The 21,613-nt window shown below is 39.6% G+C and overlaps 1 protein-coding gene across 2 annotated transcripts in view; it reads right to left on the bottom strand.

Annotated features, from left to right (window-relative positions):
• DNAJC5B (DnaJ heat shock protein family (Hsp40) member C5 beta) overlaps window positions 1–21,613 on the bottom strand; it is a 113,180-nt gene that overhangs the window by 32,934 nt on the left and 58,633 nt on the right. For both annotated transcript variants that reach the window (XM_036742178.1, XM_036742179.1), the window contains one exon: window positions 16,939–17,066. In XM_036742178.1, the coding sequence (XP_036598073.1) occupies window positions 16,939–17,066 (128 nt within the window). The remainder of the gene's footprint in view (window positions 1–16,938; window positions 17,067–21,613) is intronic.

Here is a 21,613-nt window from a genome sequence, read left to right as displayed (position 1 = left end):
TTGATCCAATGATGATTTTATGACCTTTTACCACTTTACCCCATAAAACTCCTCTGGTGAAGCTCCTTCTGTATCTTCCTGTTGCTGCCAAACATCCCCTACGTTCCCTTAGCTTACCTATAAATAGAAATTGGCCTTTATAAAATGTTTTAACTAGCAACTAAGGGAAAGAGGTAAAAACACCACACAGTACAGAAAGGTCAGGTTACAGAGGCTAGAAATCCAATCCTGGGATTCCCCTAATCTTCCATAAAAGGAATAGCAAGTCATTGGCTTAGACAACCCACTCCTATTTCCTGACCTTCGGCCTCATTCTCACATGGAGCCCTCAACAGGTCATCAAAGGACACTGCTCAGGTCAAACTCGTAGCCCAATCCAAAACAAACTCTTGGCTCTTCTTCCTATGACACTACCTGTAGTTTCTGCTCGGTCACTATAATAGAAAACTACTTCCCATTTGATTTAGTAAATATTATATATCCCATATTCTGTTCTTATAGTCCCTCTACCTGTCATGCATCATATGTTTCATTGTCATTCTCTAGGGTTGTCCCTGGTTTTTCACAGTTAGGGTTCTCCTACCTTTTAGTGATATTTACATTTACAGTGGGCAGCTAGGTGGTGCAGTTGGATAGAGCGCCAGGCCTGGAGTCAGGAAAACCTGAATTCAAATCCAGCCTCAGATACGTACTAGCTGTGTGACCTTGGGCAAGTCACTTCACTCTGCCTCAGTTTCCTCATCTGTCAAATGAACTGGAGAAGGAAATGACAAACCCCTCCAGTAGGTTCACCAAGAAAACCCCAAATGGAGTCACGAAGAGTCAGAAACAACTGAAAATGTCTGAAGGACAGCAATTTTTACAATGCTGTAGACATTACATATGTATTTATTTTACCCTGAATCTACTCTTACTCCACTAATCTTACTCTTCCTTAGCCTTTCTGTATTCCTCATAATTATCATTTCTTCCGGAACACTTATTCTATTACATTCACATTTTTTCAACCATTTCCCAACCAATGAGTACACACTTTATTTTTTGTCCCTTGCTACACCACTTTTCCAGAGTGATAGAAACCCTTCTGATACCAAAGCGATGTCAAGGTTACAACATACAAGGCAATTCAGGAAGTATTTTTAAAACAACTACTTATTTGCAATGATCTGGAGATACAAAGAAAGAAAAAACCAATCTCTGTTCTCAAGGAGCTTACATTCTACCAGCTTGTAGATGTATATCTGAAAATATCTATATATCTATGTATATCTGAAAATTGCAGAACCCCAGTAAAGCCCTGAGCAAGGCCAGGGACAAGAATTCCTAATGAGTGTTAGGTTAATAAATTGCCTATTTCTCAAATCTGATTAGAAACACATCTTGGTTATGGTATCATTACCTAACAAGTATTTTTCTATTATCATTTGCCACATAATCTGTAAATTGAGAGTCATCATGGAACATGTGGAATATACTCTATGAGATCCATACTGCTTGGTTATTTCATCATAAGTGGAATCCCTAAGCAGCAGCATCCCCAGTGATGGTTAATATCTTCTCTAGGTGTTTGGTGTCCACGTATTCATGAGCCCACTCCAATGAGAAGGATTTGCACAACAGAAACAATTCTATTTCTTCTGAAGAATTAACCTTTTTTTCCTAGCTGTATTTAGTAAAAAGTACTGACCCCTAGTGGCAGTGAAGATGATACTTCTTTGTTACATTAAATAATTTTACATCTCTTATTTCCCCAGGAACCTATATAATCCTCTTCAAAAGCCACTATGTTTAAAAAGGTAAATCATTATATAATAAAAGTATCCAATGTAATCGCTATTTTAAAAAAATCATCGTAATAAATTGTATTTTGATACTTGAGTGGCTTGCAATTTCATTAAATTACATACTCCCTCAAATGATGAGGCTTATAATTCATTCAACTCTTCTCATCCTGCATGACTCTTGCTCATGTTCTTCTGTAAATATTCCACAAAGGGTTCACCCAATGTACTGGAGCATTTTTATAGATGTCTTGACTCTACATGGAGCACATGGACTAACTCTTGATCACCGTCCTTTTCTGATTAGATGTATCCCACATGAAATCTTTTACCTAGTCTCTGCTAAGCAGTTTTTTGTTGGTAATACTTTGTAATCTACTCATGCTCACCGTGTACCTGTCCACTGCCTTTTGGATGATCTTCAACTTTCAGTCTTTGGAGATTGGTATTATATAAATCACAGTAACACAGATTGACTCTGTCTCCACTCCTTTAAGGCTAGGTCTGTTATATTTTATTCCTACTAGAGGTTATCTGTGGTTCCCTGAGGGTGTCTCTTCTCTGCCATTTGGCTCAAGCCAAATTTGCGATGGCAGATTTGCCATGGGCAAAATCCCTATTACAATAGCCATTCAATATCAATTGAAAAATATTGATTTTAAAAAATACTTCATTCAGGCCTTTGATATATAGACCAGTTTGAGGTCCTTAAAGGCACTACACAGTATCTCAAAGATAGTCTAGCCCACTCTCCTTTTTTTCAGTTCTGGGCCTAGCTCATTGTTCATTGCAGCATCTTCTCAGGATGTATGTACTGATAACCCAAATCTGTGGGCCATTCATCCAAATGAATGGTAGGGATTCTACATCCAATGAGTTTTTCAAGTGTAGATTGGCCAAACTCTTTTGAGTGATTATAGATGTCTCTTAGTAGGCTATGCAATATTCCAAGTTTTGATATAATCAGTACCATGTCATCTGTAAAAATGAGAAACTAATCTTAGCCATCTACAGAGAATCTCAGTATGATTTGAACTCTATAGTAAACATCCCTCAGGATAGGGGAAAACACTTGGAAAGCATACATCTCTATTTTATGCCCTGATAATCAGACAAAGTTATCCTTGTAATTACAACTTCCAGTGGATCATAAATTATTTTAATGTATGAATGAGAAATACTTTGTTGGAGGACAGGCCTTCAGGTATTTTATTCTTTCTAATCAAATGACCCACTAGAATGGGGTCAGGTATTTTTCAAACTTTTTGGTCATTGTGTGACTATAATAATATGGTTTGCTATTGAATGCCATTTGAAAAAATCCCAATTATTCCCTTTGATTACCTTCATCAAGGATGACCTGGATAAGTATGTATACTGATCTTTTTAACATGTTGTAAAGCTAGGAAAGTGGGCATATGGGTTGGTGGTAACATTTTCTTGGTTCCTTTTCTTTTGGTTAATAATAAAGTTGAAGATTTTTTTTCTAAGCCTCCTGTATCTTTCCTTGTTTCAGATTTCTTGAGAATCGTTTCCTTGAAACCCTCAAAACTGCATTATCTCTAGTACAGTCTTCTTTTTTATATACTTGACCTAGTTCAGCTAAGTTCCTCATTTCTTTTTTTCTTGGATTTCATTTCTCTTTCTTTATGTGACACTGCAATGTTAGGGACTAAATATGTTATTTCCACTGTCATTTATGGGCAAAATTGTTGTAAAAATCTTTGCAGATCTTTGCCATTTTTTTGTCTTCTCATTGTTTTCCTTTGATTTTCATCCTTAAAAGTCTTTGGGGTGGTTGGCTTAGTTGTACCCTTCACCAAACTTTCTACAAACTTGCCTCTTCCCCTCCCATGGCACACCACACTTTTTAATAAGGTGATGATTTCTATGATCTTCCAATAATATTCAAAGGTATTCCTCCCAACAAGGAGATCAAGTGTTTTCATGGATAAGCTTAACACAGTTTCCAGCACATATTAGGCACTTAATAGATGTTTGTTGATTGATGAATAATTTCTAGGCACTTTTGGTCTCATTGTAGGAATCCACATATATCAGTCAACTTCCTTAGGAAATGGGGATATTCCAAATGAATGTCTGTTTTTATACATTTCCTATTTTTTTGGCATCCACAACTTGTTTAAATAGATCAAGTTGAAGTTGCCTTAATTAGACAACATATATTCTCATTTTTAGTCTTCTCATTTGGCATCGATTTTGCTTTAACAAGTTTACAGTCTGACTGTACACAAACAGCTAATATGAAAATGATTTTCACATCCATAAACAAACATTTTCAATCTCTTCAAATATAATCATTTTTATTTGTGATTTTGTGTGGTGTTCATTGTATCCAGTGACTCCCAACTCTCTTCTCAAAGAAAGTATTCATGATAAATAGCTACAAGATTTCTATATAGTTTATAAGCCTTTTGGATTCCTCATTTCCTATACTTAAATAGTTTTTCAGCATATCTTTCACTGTACTCTCAGTGAAATACTCATGTCTGTATTGAAGACATCAAATATTAAAATTCATATTGATTTAATTTAGTTGTTTTTACTGAGTTCTCTGCAGAATTCCTCCACCTTCTTATCCTGTGCAACAGATGTTGGTGCAAAAGCCACAATTATTTTCAAGGTGGTCTTTTTACAAATAGGTAAGCCCTGCAATAGGAGGCAACCAAGTATCCCATGAAAGATATTTCTCTTTTTAAACATTTTATTTATTTTGTCAAATATTTCCCAGTTACATGTAAAATTTTCTTAACATTCATTTTTTAAAATTTTGAGTTCCAAATTCTTTCCCTCCTTCTTGCCCCTCTCCCCTCCTTGAGAAAGTAAGCAATTTCATATCAATTATACATGTGAAGTCATGCAAAACATTCTTCCATATTAGTCATGTTGCAAAAGGAAACAAAGACAAAACAAACCAAAAATAAAGAAAGCAAAAAAGTATGCTTTAATCTGCATTCAGAGTTCATCAATTTTCTCTATAGATATGAATAACATTTTTCATCATGGGTCTTTTGGAATTGTCTTGGATCATTGTCTTGATCGGCATAACTAAGTCTTTCACAGTTGATCAGAAAGGTTGCTCCTTATTGCTTTTGGATGTATAATAAAACCAACTTCATCAATTCCTTGAGTTGCCTCTCCAAGGAAAACCTGAGAGCCATCCTTCAATTTAACTATATTCTTTTGTCTTCTGATTTATTTGCAGCAAGAATGTCAGCATTCATGTGATTCTGTTTCTCTAGTGGTATGTCCATTGGGCAACAATCTCACACTTAAGAGTACCAACAGCTAAGTTAATGCTTATAGATTACCAAGAAATAGTGACTCTTATCACCCTCTGCCCACTTTTCTGCCGTTTTGTAACTGTCACTATAAAAGTCGAAGGAGGGTCACCCAGAACTAAGGGACATTTTGGATTTGTTTGTCTTATGGATTGCTATGGCCAAAAAATTAATCACCAGATACTTACTGATGATGAGTCTCTCTGTACTTAATTAGTCTTGTCTTCAGAAAATAGTAACAATGATAATAATAATGTGAGGAAAAAGAGAGTCCCACATGTAAAGAAGATGACCACATGTGTGGTGAGGATGCTGTTCTTGTGTGGCTCGAAGGGAGGCAGAGTAGACATCTCTAGCCTTTTCTCCCCTCTCCATCCCCCATACCTTTCTCCAAAGGATATTTATTTGTGCCAGGAAGAGAAACGGGAGGTTGGCCCTGGGGGCCACCCCTCTGTTCTCCTCAGAGAGGAGTACTGGCTACCTACCCTCTTAAATATTTTTCATCTATGGTATATGATTGACTTCCAACTAACTTTTAATTTCTTTGTCATTTTGGGTGGAAGGAAGGATTCCAAGCTCCATATCCAAGGCTTGACCACCTAATACCAATTCCACAACGAACACACGTAGCAAAGAAGCCCATTTATCCAAATCATAGCAAAACAGAAATCAGAGACAGTATACATAGGAAAATATACACCAGACAATACAAAATGCTCTCCCACTGGGAGCAAGAAACTCACCTCAACCAAGAGAAACTGTCCTTCATTTCACCCAAGGGAAACTCCCTAAAGTCTCTAGCGTAGCAAGCTGGGAATAAGGACATGATGGAGAATGTGAGCTCCTTCCATGTCTTCCCAGAGTCATTCCTTTAAAAACCTGAAATGGGGTTGGTTACTCCATCTTCTCTCTCAGAGCTGGAAGCCAATTCCATGCTTGAAGAAGACTCACACTTGGGGTGTCCCCAAAGGGGACTCCCTCTTGAAGAATCTCTAAAGGAGGAATGGCTAAGAACCGAAGCTTTTCTGCTCTCAACAAGTCTGATCTGCTCCTCACATAGGGCAGGACCTTCCTCTCCACCAAGACAGTCCCATATCAATGGGCTTTAAGACAAGAGTTACATAAGTAATAGCTAGCTAGCATTTACATAGTACTTTAAGGTTTACAAAATACTTTGCAAATATTGTCTCATTTTGTCCTCACAATACTCCTGCAAGGTAGGTACTAGTATTGTCCCCATTATACAGTTGAAAAAACTGAGGCTGACCTTGAAAGGTTAAGTCTGGCACTCTATCCACTGTGTCCCCTAGCTGCCTCAAAAATACACACAAGCTGCTGCCAGGACTATACTTAAAGGCTTTTCAGCCTGATAAAACCTGCTAAAGCTTATGCTCTATATAGCTTTTGAGAATCCAGAATCAATTCCATGCCAAGATCTTTTGAAGTAGGACTTTGTGGACACAAAATCAACTTGAAATTTTTGAAAATCTTAAATACCCAGTGACAGAGGTTGATTTTAGGTAGTCTTCACCAAAGGTCATTAGTCCTTCGGGAATGTCCTAGCCCAAGTTTTATTCAGTTATTCCTATAGCATATGCAAAAGGGAGCTATAAAGCTCCCTGAAACAATGAAGATTTATTTGTAGAAGCATAATGCATGATACACTTCCTTAAAATATCTATTAATATTTCAATGAAATATAATGAATTCTATAATGAAATGAGATACTATAAAGCTCCCCAAACCAATGAAGATTATTTGTTTGTAAAAATATAATGAATGACATTTAACATTAGAAACATGCATTTATATCAATCATAATTTTAATCCAATGGAGGATGGAATCCTAGAGTTGGAAAGGCCATGAAGACGTTTCCTCATCCAACTTCTCCGCACCTGATAAATGAACCCTCTCCATAGTGTGTCCATGTTCTGTTTTCCCATTTTACATAATGAGGTCCTCACACTTTCTCACAAGATGATCTGTTCTATTTTCAGATGGAATAAGTCTGAAGTCTAATTGATAGGGAATTTGTACCTTGTATTGAGCTGAAATTGGTCTCCTTTTAATGTCTATTCATTACCTCTCTAGAACCAAGCAGAATATTTCTCTTCCCTTTTGTTCATGAGGAGGATTAGGATTTATGAGTTGTGACACTGATCCACCTTAACTAACCTTCAGCAAAAGCCTCTTAGCTGCTCTTAAAATCTATATCACTGGGGGTTTGTTTAGCTGTAAGCTTCACTCAGGAATAAAGTGATGTACAGCAAGTATCACTCTGTGTGATATAGGGGACAGCTTTTGGCCCTGTCCTGATACTTTGCTATAGTGTAGAGGTGTTACTGGGCTTCCAGATGCTATGCCATCAGAGAGTTCAAGCTATGATAAGTTTTGCCAAAGTGGAATATGGGGCTGATGGCAGACTCTGTGCCAGTCATCTAAGCACCAGTCTAGCTAAGTGTAGAGAGAGGTTCATCACCAGAGGGCTGGTTGGCCGCACATTAATTTTTTTTAATCATGACAACTCATGAAACGTGGAGAAGCCACACAATCTATACCAAAGAAAGGAATATCCATAGTCCCAATCTTTCAAAGTATGGATGTAACTACACTGAATGTCACAGATATCGCAGATGACCTGAGTTATTTTGCCCCATAAGACACACAAACACATATACGTATGAAATAAATTTCATTAAAATAATAAAGATAATTATAAGAATGATAGGTAGCATTTATATAATGTTGTAAGGTCTGCAAAGCACTTTATAACCTTTCATCTTCACAACAAACCTGGAAACAGGTGCATTTATTATTATCCCCCTTTTAAGTAGGAAGAAACTCAGGCTAAGAAGTTAAGTGATTCACTCCGAGTCACACAGCTAATAAATGTCTGGGGCAAGATTTGAACGCAGGCTTTCTGGACTGCTAGTCAAGCATTCTACCCACTGTGTCACCTAGCTGTCAAAAATGGCAAGAAGGCATGCCCATTCAAAACTATTTTTTGACCATGTAGTATTAAGCAGGGTGGAACTTTTTTTTTTACTGTTTTCTCTTTGAGAATGCTAAAGTAACGAAGTGCCTTTGATTAGGTGCAAAGCCCCATGCCCACACCCTTTTGCTTATTAGGTATGAAACCTACGGGCCCTAAGAAGGATATATAAACTCAGAGGTTAGCATTTTGTTTGGGGCTCTCACTCACTGGAAGAGTGTCCCGTGATTTGACCAGACAAGACTCTGGGTAGCTATTGTTCAGAGCCCTCCAGCTTTGGAAAACCCAGATACTGGTGTTTCTCTGGTAACTATGTATATTGTGATTTGTTTAGACTGAAATGTTGATCTGTTTATATCATCTCTGTTTGTAATTTCTGTTTGTATTTGCTCTGAAGTTCAGGGTGCTGGCTTTTCCCCCTCAACTAAGTGAATTTTATATATATGTATATACATATATATATTTGATTAAAGTGAGATTGTTAACCCCTTAAAGTTGCTTTCCTTAGAAAAGCAGATCAAAGAACCTGTGCTAGTAGCCCTTCTGTGTGCTGGTGTTATTGGTCTTGCACAGCCACAGTAGCTGTTAGCAACATTGTTGTTACAGACCAACATTTTGTTTCAGAATGGTAGACAACTACAAATCAAACTTAAGGTTTATTTTTGATGCCCAAGAGATGCAGCTCCAAATCTTTATCTGAACATCTTAGATCAATTATTAGGTGACTTGGACATGTCTAACTTCTATGAAAACCAAGAATACAAGTGTCCTTTATGCTGATGGCATGGCCCAGCAGTTTAGAATTTATATTAGATTTATGACCAAATGATTTTCTGTATAGTCCAGTAGAATCAACAAGTAGAGAACCCTGCTTTAGACATGGAGCAACCCACACCTGCCAGACTCTGTTCATCCAAACACAGTGCTTAAAACCCTATAGAGAGGTGATAGTCATGCACCAAGTATACTATTCTATAGACCCAACTCCTTGCTCTGGAAACTTAAACATTATTTCCAGTCTTCTGATCCATTCTCTTCCTGTCGTGTGTGTGTGTGTGTGTGTGTGTGTGTGTGTGTGTGTGTGACTTGAACTTCACCCATGCCTTTACAATGTGAGTACAATCTAGTCTTGCCCAACTTGGACCTCTGAACATTGACTCAGAATCTTCACTAGGACCTCAAAGCTGATCTAGTCCAACCAGAATCCTTCCTAAGAAGTCAAAGACAAGTGATCATTCAGCCCCTGATGGCAGAACTCTGGTGAGAGGAAAATTACCCCTTGCATACAAGATACACATGTAGTAATTGGAAGGTTATCTCAGAGGAAATACGAGTCATGGGGCATTTGGGGAAAATGGGAAAGGTTTTTGGCAGAGAGTGGAATTTGAACTGAATCTTGAAGGAAGCCAGGAGGTAAAGAGGAGGAAGGAGAGCTGGTGAAAAGGCTTGGAGTCAGAAGCCACATGTATGGGGAACAGCAAGAAGACCAGTGTCACTGGATTGTAGAGGATATGAAAGAGAGTGAAATATGAGAAACCTGGAAAAGTTAGGAAGGAGCTAGGTTGTATGAGGCTTTAAAAACCAGGAAGAGAATTTTATGTTTGATCCTGGAGGTAATAGGGAACCACTGAAGTCTATTGAGAGGTGTGATGCGTGTGTGTGTGTGCCCGTGTGTCACATAGTAGGTGCTAAATAAATATTCTTTGAATGAATAAATGAATGAATCATTGAATAAATAATCCATAGCTGGTACTTAACTAACAAAAAAGGATGAGAGAGGCATTGACAGGATCAAGGACCTGAACTCGAGAGGAGTGAGCATGGCGTACCATCCTTCCTTCCTTAATGGAAACATTTAGGATTCAGGAAACAAATTAGTGCTTGATAAAGGATTAATTAAAATTAATCTCTGAGCTTGAATCATCATTTGATCTTGCAAATATTTACCCTTCTCCCACTGGATCTGAGTCCCTCTGACACTTCTACTTTATTCATGAACAGCTTCTGTCTTTACCTGTAATGACTGATAAATATGGGTAAAAACACCTCAGACTAGATTTGTCTGGGGGCAGAGGAGGGAAGGTGTCATGGTAATTGAATTTCTTCCTGCTCAGGATGGAAGCAGAGTTTTTCTCACTTTGCATGGTTTGGAGGCACCTCAGAGAAGTTTTGTTTTGTTGTTTCCAGAAAGTTCAACATGAAACTGAGTGAAGACTGATGAAATGAGTTTGAAACTTTCTAAGGCAGGAGGTACAGTTCTCTATCAAAAATGGAAGCAGACAGAACTAGTTTCATCTGGGAAGCAAGGTAACCTAGATGTCACTCTCCAAACACCTTTTCAGTATCACAATACCAAGCAGGAAAGGGCCAAGATTTAGAGGCAGAACGGAGCTTTGGTATCGTCCAACCCTCTCATTTTGCAGATGAGGAAACTAGGACCCAGAAAAGGAACTTGACTTGCTCCAAGATTTTCCTGATAAGAAAACCAGAATTTGAACCCACGTATTTTGATTTTAAACCCATTGTTCTATCTGCTACCCTATGCTGATTCTAGTTGAATCCCTCTATTTTATAGATGAAACCTGGTGAGGTATAATGGCTTAAAGTCAAGCAGCATTTCAACCATTCTTTCTCTGGGAACAGAAGCAGGTTAAGATGCTCAGTGAAACTCAGAAATTTCTAAAGTTTGTTTAGCATGAGGCTTACCCATCTAGTAGCTTACCTGGGACAGATACCAAAGGTCCTAACATTATGTCATAAGACATACTACCTTCATCTCTTAAATTGAAATGGAATAAAGATGCTCCATCCCCTTATTCAGTATTTCTTAAGTGATAATAATCTTTGGACGACATGGGAGGCCATGTGTTACATCAGGGGAAAGCACTGGTTTTAGAGTCAGAAGACATAGGTTTAAATCTTGCCACTGAAACTAATTACCTTGGTGATCTGGGCTCCTTGAATCTCACTTGTCTCATCTGTAAAATGAGGGGACTGGATTAGATAGCTTGTGAGGACCCTTCCTGCTTGAGAACTGTGATCCTACATGCCAAAGGAGAGAGAGAGAGAGAGAGAGAGAGAGAAAGAGAGAGAGAGAGAGAGAGAGAGAGAGAGAGAGAGAGAGCTGGTAGTAGCCTGGTCAAGGATATTTACCAAATTCAGGTTACTAAGGAAAATATGGAATCAGATCAACTCCTTGTGTTGAAAATCACCTTCAGGTCATATATTTGAAGATTAATCACATATGTAGAAGGAATCCCAAACTTTAGATGCATTGTACTGCCTAATTACTATGTGACTTAGCTCAAAGGCAAGTGGAAAATCAATAGCAACAGGGACAGAGAGAGAGACAGAGAGAGAGATCTACACAGATGAAATCCCAGATTCTAGAAGAATGTGCCATTCACTCAACGTACTGAGCTGACTTGGACTAAACAACAACAAAGGGGTATTGGCTGTGCCATATAGCTCAGCAAGAGAATGGAAACAAAGGTTTTTTGCTTTGAAATTGTGATATTCTTAGAGAAACTAGGACAAATCTAGTGACTCCTAGGTACTCAGATTCTTTCTTAGTGAAACTAGGACAAACCTAGTGACTGCTAGGTACTCAGATCTGCCTAACTGGCTTAGGCTATAATTAGGTAGCAGCAGGTGGTATATATTAGCAATCTACTAACTTTGGAATGAAAGCACAGCATTCATCTTCATGTGCCCTGTCACTTAACTAGTATAATAGCCATTTAATCAAATGCAGCCAAAGTATCCGGTGACCCATATATTGCCCAAGACCTTCCAGCTGGCAGAAGCCTGGCCAAGAGTATTTACCAAATCCAGGTTACTAAGGAAAATATGGAATCAGATCAACTCCTTGTGCTGAAAATCACCTTCAAGTCATATATTTGAATATTAATCACATATATACAATGAATCCCAAACTTTAGATGCATTGTACTGCCTAATTACTGTGTGACTTAGCTCAAAGGCAAGTGGAAAATCAGTAGCAACCAAGTCATGACTTTTTGGTGCTTCAGTTTTTAACCTCTGAATGACAGGGGCAGAGTCGGGTCTAAACAAAGTTGAGAAATAAGTCAAATTATTTTTGGTGCTTTCGCACTTCCCTTTTCTTGATCTACTTTCATCCTCTGTGTTTTCTGTCCTCCTCTTGGACACCTGGTGTCCAACTTCCTGGACACCTGGTGTGCGCAAAGTTTCTCATTTTGGTATTCTGTCTTGTAGGGATTCCCTGTCCTTCAGTGTGTCCCAAGCTCCAAAATAACCTTTTTTTCTTCTACTGCCTCCCCAATCAAAGCTCTAAAAACTGTAAGTCTTAACTCAGTATTTGGAGGAGAACAATCTAATTAAACCAAGTAAAAGGTGTGAATGACTAGTGGGACTTATTTCTCTTGAGGGTGTTTGTCTTATGAAATATTTGCACATTAAGGATTCGTTAACCCAAATGAATCGCTACTTGGTAAAATTTCAAACTGTGTCAAGTGAAGAATTTCAATCAGAGTGAGAGAGACTTGGAGGAATTTCTGAGTGCCCATGTATCACATACATCCACCAAGCCCAAGTAGGAAATATGATATGTGCTCCCAACTAATTCCACTGTTGAGAAGATTAAATGAGATGATGCTAATAATGGGATATTGGAATCATATTAGCAATGGGCTTAGGGGTCTTAGAAATACAGAAGAGAAACTTATTTCATAAAAAGTCTGCTAGACTATCAACTACCCACCTACACAGGGCATATAACATTGTGCAAAAATTCAGCCTTAATGCTGTTCCCTGGAATAGTGTGCAAAAACACAAGAGATTGTGGCATTACATAGATCCTTTCATTAATAGTATCTGGTAGCTGTTTTCTGCCTTTCATTCACAGAAAGGCCCAAAGTTCTTTAAAAACATTCTCTCATTATCTTTATTATCCTTTTTTTCCCCTCTGTGGAGCAAAAGGCAGACCTTTGAATTAGTACCCCAAGAACTGATGCAGTGTAAGCCTGATTATGGTCAGCTTTATAAAACCAAGCCATCTGGGGGAAGGGAAAAGATCTATGTGCATTAAATGGCTCATCAATTTAATCTTGTTTCAGATGATGTGGACAAGAAGACTCTTTTAATTCCCTAGAAGATTCTATGGTAATAGGAAGGTCTGAGTTTTAGTCATAGATCAGACCCCTTACTAGCTATGATCCTGGGATTCTGTTCTTCAGTTTCCTCATTTGTAAGATGAGACTAGATAACATCTAAGATTTCTTTTACCTCTAATGCTATGATCCTATAAGAATTCTTGAAGCTAGCTCCCTAAAATAACTGAACGGTGGGGAAATGGACTTCTATCTAGATACATCCCTGGAAGGAAGAATGGGCAAGCCATTTTCCTGCTCTCTGAAAACAGTTTATGGAGATGGCCCTTTGACATTCATAGAAAAGAAAAGACCTAAAGAAAAGTCTATAAGGTAGAGAAAACTAGAATATTGGGATTCAGTGACATAACTGTCTTTCAGAGAACAAAACACACATAGTACTACCTAAAACAAAAAAATTCAAGTTTCCTACATAACCTTATCTTAAACATACACCGAGAGGTATCATGGGAGATATGAAATCGTGGAATTTAGATTTGTAAGGGAGCAAAGAAGTCTTCCCGTCCAACTTCCCACCCAATCAGTCAGAAATCCAAATCTCATTTTGGATTTCTCCTACTTCTCCACTTTATACTTTTCAGAAGCCCAAGCAGAGTTTTAAAGGACAATCTTGTCATCCAACTTGGTTTCCAGGGATATCATCCCAGTTCAGAGAATAAAGTTATACTTTAAATGGATCAAACAGTTGGCAGTTTTATTATACTTGCCTGGCTTTTAATTTTGCTATATTGCAACTGCTTTAATCCAGATCCCTGAATGTAAGAATGATATTCTCAGTGGATTTTCAGCCCCCTCATACATTATGAATATCTGGCAGAATACAAATGTGTCACTTAGGCAGATGTGAATGCCTTTGGCAGCATACTATTACCCCAATCAGTAGAAAAAATAATATTTGTGTGATATTAAAACAAAATTAATAGCAAGATGTGAATTACATGGAAAGGCTTTATGTTATAATTAATAAAACTTGTAAACAACCCAACACAATTAGCACCTTAATTAGGAAATGACCCATAATTTTTAATTAAAAAAAAGTAAGGAAAGCTATTACAAGTCACATTCACTTGAAGAAGTGAGAAACCGAAGATAGATTTTAAAAAGATATTGTTCGATATTACCATTTGCTGGTCTGCGACAGGGGTGGAGGCCGTTGTTGAAGCACTGTTACCAATGTAATGTTACTCCTTTGGGGAGGAGTGATTTGTTGGTATGGAAGGGTGGTCAAAACCAGGAATTTGGGAACCACTTTTAGTGGGTCAGGATAGGAGAACCACATCAGACAGTTATCAACACCCCTTTCCCAGCTTCCAACTTAAGGGGATTTTTACTTTGGAAAGATTCAACAAAATAGAAATAGACAAAGTTTTTGTCTACATTAGGCATCCACATGGAAGAGGAAATGAAAATCTCTTGCCATTTGGGCCATCATTGCTACTGTAACAGAATTTTCTATAACCAAACTGGCACTTCCATATCACAGTGGAGATCTCATTTTGTGCTATTTGTGATGGTGGGCTGAAACCTCCAATTCAAGCCACAGCCCCTAGAGAAAGGAATTTCTGATCAAATTGTATTGTATCTTTGGTTTCTAGTTTGAGTCATTTGTCCCATATAGTTACAGCCTAATTCATTGTTTTTTGGACTTTTGGCTAAGATCAAGGATTTTTTTTCCTTTGAATTGGTTGGATCAAATCAACAGATTGCACCTCCTTTTGAGATGTCTAAATATAGCTTGGAAGGCAGATTTCCTTTTGAAGGCAATATGGTATAGTGGAGGGGTGGGAAACCAGGGGTTCCCCTGGGTATAATGGAAAGAATACTGATTTGGGAGCTAGGAGGCCTTGGGTTCAAACCCGAACTCTGATACTCACTATCTGTGTAATCTTCAGCAACTAATTTAACTTTCCGGTGTTTTCTCTGCTATAAAATGGGACCAGAATAGATGGCTTCTTAGGTCCATTCCAACTCTTGATCTATGATCCTTTTTTCTTAGAAGTGGAAAAGCAAGGTATAAACAGGCTAAGTTCCTCACTTATGTCCACACAGCAGGTCAGCAGAACCATACTTCAAGTGTTTTAATAGGAGACAGACCTCTACCCCTCAGAGATAAAGCTTCCCAGATCTCCTTTTGCTAAAAGGGCTATATTTTTTGCTATTTACTCCAGGTCCCTTCTTCCAAATAAATTGAAGGAAAATAAATTTTAAAATTAGCGTAAGGTAATTAATGTGAATCAAGTATAGAATTGTTACTATGTAAGTCAGTAAGTGCCAACATGAGAGTTGCAGAGAAAACGTTGGTTTCTGACCGGAAGGAAGAAAATAACACAATCACAGAATTGTTCAGTCTCTCAGGTATCTTAGACATCATCAAGTCCATTTAAAAAACAAGGAAACTGAAAGTGTTTAAATGCTCTATAGCATTTTAGTAATAAACATGAATTGGTCTAATTTGAAAATAACCATTCCAATAACGTTTTAAAAGAAAAACAAAATACTGATGCTGAAAAGGACCTGAGAACCCCCTCACTTTATAGATGAAGGACTTGTCCCAGGTTCCCCAGTTCACAAGTGTCAGAGCCAGACCTTGAACTTAGGCCTTCTGACCCTGACCCCAGTGCTTCTTCCCCACATATAACCAAGCCCTGGAGCTTCCAAGCACAGAATATTGCATTATTTGCTTAGGATCGAGCTAACTGGAAAACCAGGTGGGGTGTGAGAAGATGGACCTAAAGCTTAATAAGAGCTCTGCTATAAAATGTTGTAGGTAAAATTATTAATTTCCAATTTTTTGATAAAATGATTAAGTACTGAGTAGTAGGAAAGATTGTTATTTATTTCGTTGTTTGAATCTAGCCTTGCATGACAAGAAACTAGACATGTATTGGTTAGATAACCAGACTAGTTTAATGCTTAACAAGGACCGGGTTGTATTGACCCCAGAAAACTTCAAGGAACACAAAGATTGATGTTTGGAAGGTTCAGTTAATTTCTGGCTTCCTGAAAAGTACATTTTAATTAATCTATGTGAAGTTTAATCAACCTGTGTGCTGTATTTGGAAAACTTACTATGTATTGACCCCTATTTGTTTGCTGCTTTGATTGTGTCCCATATAATGAGCAGCTTTTAGAGGTTTGGGGGCAGCAAACCACCTATTTCGGCTTTCCTCTCTGTTGGGCGATTTAACAAACTTCTTCCTAAATTACTTTTGCTTAGAAATATTTTGTTCTCAGCTCATGATGTCCAACTGTATGCATTCTGTGTCTCTCTCTGCCATAGATTGCACTATGCCACAGACCAAACCTTGGTTCCCCAGCATACGGTCTACCTGTCTCATTGTGATGCTGAAAACTTACGATGCCTATGTTTTCCTTGTCCTCTAAGTTTGAGATTATAACAGAGTCCTACTGGAAGTTCAGTTCCTCTGGATCAATGAATCAATCAAGGAGTGCTTCATTAAATCTCTACTAGATTCGGAGGATGCAAATACTAATAAAATGAAATAAACGGTCCCTACTCTCAAGGAGCTTATGTTCGATCTCTAAGGCCTACGTTGCCAACCATCCTAGAACAGATGGGCCACAAGGCGCTAAATTCACATGATCTGGTATTGGTCAGAGATAGATTTTCTTTCATCAGTAACACCAAATCAATCACAAAATGGGAGTCACTAGCCCCACATGAAATGCCATCACTGCACCTCATCTGTACCTGTAGCTTTTCTTAATTTCTTCTTGTGATGCCCCCTTCTGTAGACCAAGAATTTCATATAAAGCTTCTCCAGATGTCGACATAGCCCGCTGTCTTTGTTCAGCCATCTGACTTGCGTATTGCCCAGACTGCAAAACCGGAGAAAAGATAACCACAAGGGTTACACACACAGGGTTCTACTTTCTGATTTTTTGTTTTCTTAAATCCCTTTGTAAAATGACAGCCTTGGGATGGATTTCGTGTGCCAGTAGCAAAACAACAGTCGAAAAGAGTTGGGCGGAACCTTGGGACAGGGCACTAACAGAAACATACAGATAAAGAAAGACAAAGCATTGTGCAAATAAAGGCCCAGTGAGTGTGGTTCATAGAAAGCCATACCTGACAAACCAGGTAAAAGCAGATTTTTGTTTTTGTTGTTTCAAATTATTTTTACTGACCATCGAGACAACTCCAAATTTGTCAGGCAATCCTTTGCCTTACTTCATCTGTGGCTTTAGGGATGCAGTCATTAATAAAGAAATCACTTTAAAAAAAATCTATTCTTCCTTAGATACCAAAAAGAAAAAACATCCTTTAGCAGAGTCCTACTAGGAAGCCAGGTCAGATTTTCTTTAGAGATTTAGAGTCTCAATATCAGAGCCATAACTAGGATAGGGTGACTGGAGTTTTGTTCTAGGTTGATGAATTTAGAGGGTGAATATTTAATTCATATATTTAATATGATAGCCCTTAGAGTAGTCAGCTGTATAAAATAACAGGGCTAGCTAGAACAGTTAGTTAAAATAGGAAGCTGTCTGATGTCAGGCTAGGGATGAACTTCTTCACAAGTCTGCACCGCCCTTCCACACCCCACCCCTTTGTAGCAGCCTCGTTATCCTGAGAATACCGGGAATCACTTTCTGCTTCCAACAGGGTGGTAGCCCTTGCCCTTTTTTTTACTGCCCCCTCCCCACTGAGGGCACACTTTTGGTTTATTGTCCCATGCCTGGATTATTATTACCATACTAACCCAAGGTGCAGATAGGAACTTCAAGCTGAGTCCACTTCCCTTCCCCCTTCCATTTTACAGATGAGGAAGCCAGGGGCTAGAGAAGTGATTGCCTCAGTGGTCACAGGTGTGAGTGTCATGTAATAGTCACTTTCTGAGGTAGGATTTGAACCCAGGGCTTCCTGACTTCATTCAAGTCCAGCACACTAGCTGCTACTCTACCCTGCCTTGTCGAAGGCCTGTTGGAGTAAGTCAGCTCTGCCAGGGTGAAGTAGCAGCAGAGAGGCATGATTTGAGGAGGTGGGGTGGAGAATGGATGAGGACCCCCGCGCCTTGAGGCAGGAGTGCCAGAACACCTTATCTAGGCTTGCACACATCAGGTAGGACCAGGTCCTGGCAGGGGAAGTGTTGGCAACCTTGCTGTGCAAACTTGACTTCTGCTGTCTGGTGGGGGTCTCAGTGCCTGATGGGGGCCACCTCCAGTCATCCAGATCTATATCTGGTCACTGGACCCTGATGGCTCCGGAGGAGAAAATGAGGCAGGTGACTTTGCCCAGCCCTGCCTCACTTAAATCCAATTCACTTGCATGTCATGGCGTCACCTTCCCAATGTCATGGCCCTCTTTAAGAACAAAGGACAAACAATAACAACACCTGATATGTGTGATCCTTGGGGCCTGGGGAATGGGGTGGGGGAGGGGGAACACTGGCTTTCTGGGCCCTGGGGGCTCTCTCCATGGGATAGGGGCCTGCCTACCAGCTCCTTGGGAGGATTTGAACACAAACCTGGGCTCCCTTCCTTCCCTTCCCAGCCCTGTGTCACCTTAGAGGGCCAACCCCTCATGGTGGCTGGAGGAGTCCTGGGTACACAGCAGAAAGAAAGCGCCAACCTTCACTCAGGGCCCTGGAGCTGTCACCCCATTCCCCCAGCCACCAGAGCACAGGTTGGGAGCGGGAGGGGACCTTAGCAGCCACCAAATCCAGCCCTTTCATTTTAGAGATGAGGAGCCTGAAGCCCTGAGATGTGGCTTGGTGTACCCGGGGTGATCTGAGGCGGTATTTGAACCCGGGTCTCCTTGACTGCAGCTCGAGCACTCTTATCCACCGCACCATGCTGTCTTAGGGATGCATAAGGGATGCCCATGTTCCCATCCTCCTCCTCTACCCCCATTCCCACTGCAATTCTCAGGGCTCTCCAGTAAACTGAATCTCAGAGAGTTTAAGTGATTTTGCCCAAGGCCACACAAGTAGGAATTAGCAGAGCTAAAATTCAAATTCAGACCCCTTTATTTACTCCAAATCCAGTGCTCTTTCCACTACATCAGGGGTTTCAGTATCTTAAGAAAAATTCAACCTTCAATGAGCCCCAGCAGCGAGCTCCCTGGTGTGCAGGCAACAATCAGCCTGGGGCATCTGAGATCCTGCGGTGTCAAAGCAGGGATTTCTCTTCGGCTCCAGACAAGCACACTTCTGAGTTAAGAATCATCGGGTCATTGGATTGAAAGCTGGAGGAGACCTCGGAGGAGACCACTCCAGGGGCTCTTCATCTTTTTCATACTCACAGCAGTCTGCTGAAGCCCATGGACCTCTTCTCGGAAGGATATTTTTAAATCTATAGACACAGTACATAGCTTCACAAAAGAAACCAATTATATTGATATGTAGTTATCAAAACTTTTTTTTAAAAAATTAAGTTCGTGGACCTCAAGTTAAGAAACCCAGATCTAGTCCATCCCTTTCATTTTACCGATGAGTAAATTGAGGTACAGTGGATATAGAGTGCTGGTCCTGGAGTCCGGAAGACCTGAGTTCAAATTCCACCTCAGATATTTTCTAGTTGTGTGACCCTGGGCAAGTCACTTAATCCTGTTTGCCTCAGTTTCCTCAAATGTAAGATGAGCTGGAGAAGGAAATGGAAAACCACTCCAGTATCTTCGTCAAGAAAACCCCAAATGTGACCATAAAGAGTTGGATGTGACTGAAAAAGTGACTGAACAACAACATACTGAGTCTCTGGCCGACAGTTTAAATGATTTTACCCAATGCTATACAGGCAGGAATTAGTGGAGCCAAGATTCAACCTCAGATTCTTTGATTTCAACTCCAGGGCTCTTTCCACTACATCATAGGTTTCAGTATCTTCAGGTTAGCTAAGTATCAGGGGTCCCCCAAGCCACTGGACACCATGGCTAATTACGGCCACAGCAATATTACCATGCCTCCATATCCTCAGGATTCTCCTTGTGAGGTCAGGAAAAGATGTTTAATTTCTTTCCTCTCTGTCTCTGTTTCCTGTTCTTTACAATGAGCCTCTAGTCCAAGGAATACAGAATCACAGAACTTAGAGAGGGAAGGGTCCCTCAGAGGTCAGGAGTCCCCTCTACAACAGCTGTGCCTGGGGGTCATCCTGTCTCCAGTAGACTGCCAATGACAGGGAGCTCATCAAGACATTCCGTTCTGTTGCTGGATATATATCATTGTAGGCACTTGCTTTATTGTGTTGAAACAAAAATCTACTAGATTCTAAGTTCCATTAGGGAAGGAACTAAGTCAAATTTTCTAAGCTCCTTCAGCTAAATACTTTCCATACAATACGTGCTTAATGAATTAGTGGTTGGTGGTGCAGTTTTTGCCTTCTGGAGCGATAATGAACATATCTAGTCCTTCGAACATAATGTTAGGTTTCTTTTTCCTCATCTATATAATGAAGTTGAACACAATGATCTCTAAGGTCCATTTTATCTTTTAAATTCCATTCCTCTGATAATCAGGCAGTTAGGAGGCACAGCAGATAGAATGCCAGGTCTGGAGTCAGGACGACTCATCTTCCTGAGTTCAAACCTGGCCTCAGATTCTAGCTATGTGACCCTGGGCAAACCACTTACTCCCGTTTTCCTCAGTTTCCTCACCTGTAAAATGAGCTGGAGAAGGAAATGGCAAACCGCTCCAGTATCTTTGCCAAGAAAACCCCAAATGGGGTCACGAAGCGTGGACATGACTGAAATGACTGAACAACAACAAGGTCCCTTTCCACTCTAACATGCTATGTTTCTATGAATTTAACCTAGAGAAGAAATAACTAAGGGTTATTCGTTATGAGAGCTGTATTCAAATATCTGAAGCATTATCAGAATTTATTGTCCAGTCATTTCAGTGGTATCCAACTCTTCATGACCATTTTAGGGATTTTCTTGGCAAAGATTTTGAAATAGTTTGCCATTTTCTTCTCCAGTTTATTTTACAGATGAGGAGGGTTAAGTGACTTGCCTGGAGTCACACAGCTAGTATCTGAGGCCAGATTTAGACTCAGGAACATGAGTGTTCCTGACTCCAGGCTTGGCACTGTATCCACTGCACCACCTAGCTGCCCCTGAAAGGGACCTTAGAGATCATCTAATTCAAACCCTAAATTTTTCAGATGAGGAAACTAACTCTCAGAGTGCTTAAGTGACAACTAGTGACAAAATTGTTCCTCACAAGAACGACAGTTTCTGGACCTAGTTTTGATTGCCTTTCTCGATATATTCCAATTTGTCAATGTCTCTCATAAAATGTGGCACCTTGAACCAAATACAACACTCTAGGCATGGTCTGACCACAGACCAAAGTGAGTGAGACTGCTATTAACCTTAATTTGGATATTTTACCTGAATGCATTCTAGGATGATTAGCATTTTAAAGAAAATA

Source organism: Trichosurus vulpecula, chromosome 1, assembly GCF_011100635.1.
Source record: "Trichosurus vulpecula isolate mTriVul1 chromosome 1, mTriVul1.pri, whole genome shotgun sequence".
NCBI classification, from domain to species: domain Eukaryota; kingdom Metazoa; phylum Chordata; class Mammalia; order Diprotodontia; family Phalangeridae; genus Trichosurus; species Trichosurus vulpecula.
This window is presented reverse-complemented; position numbering and strand designations above follow the sequence as displayed.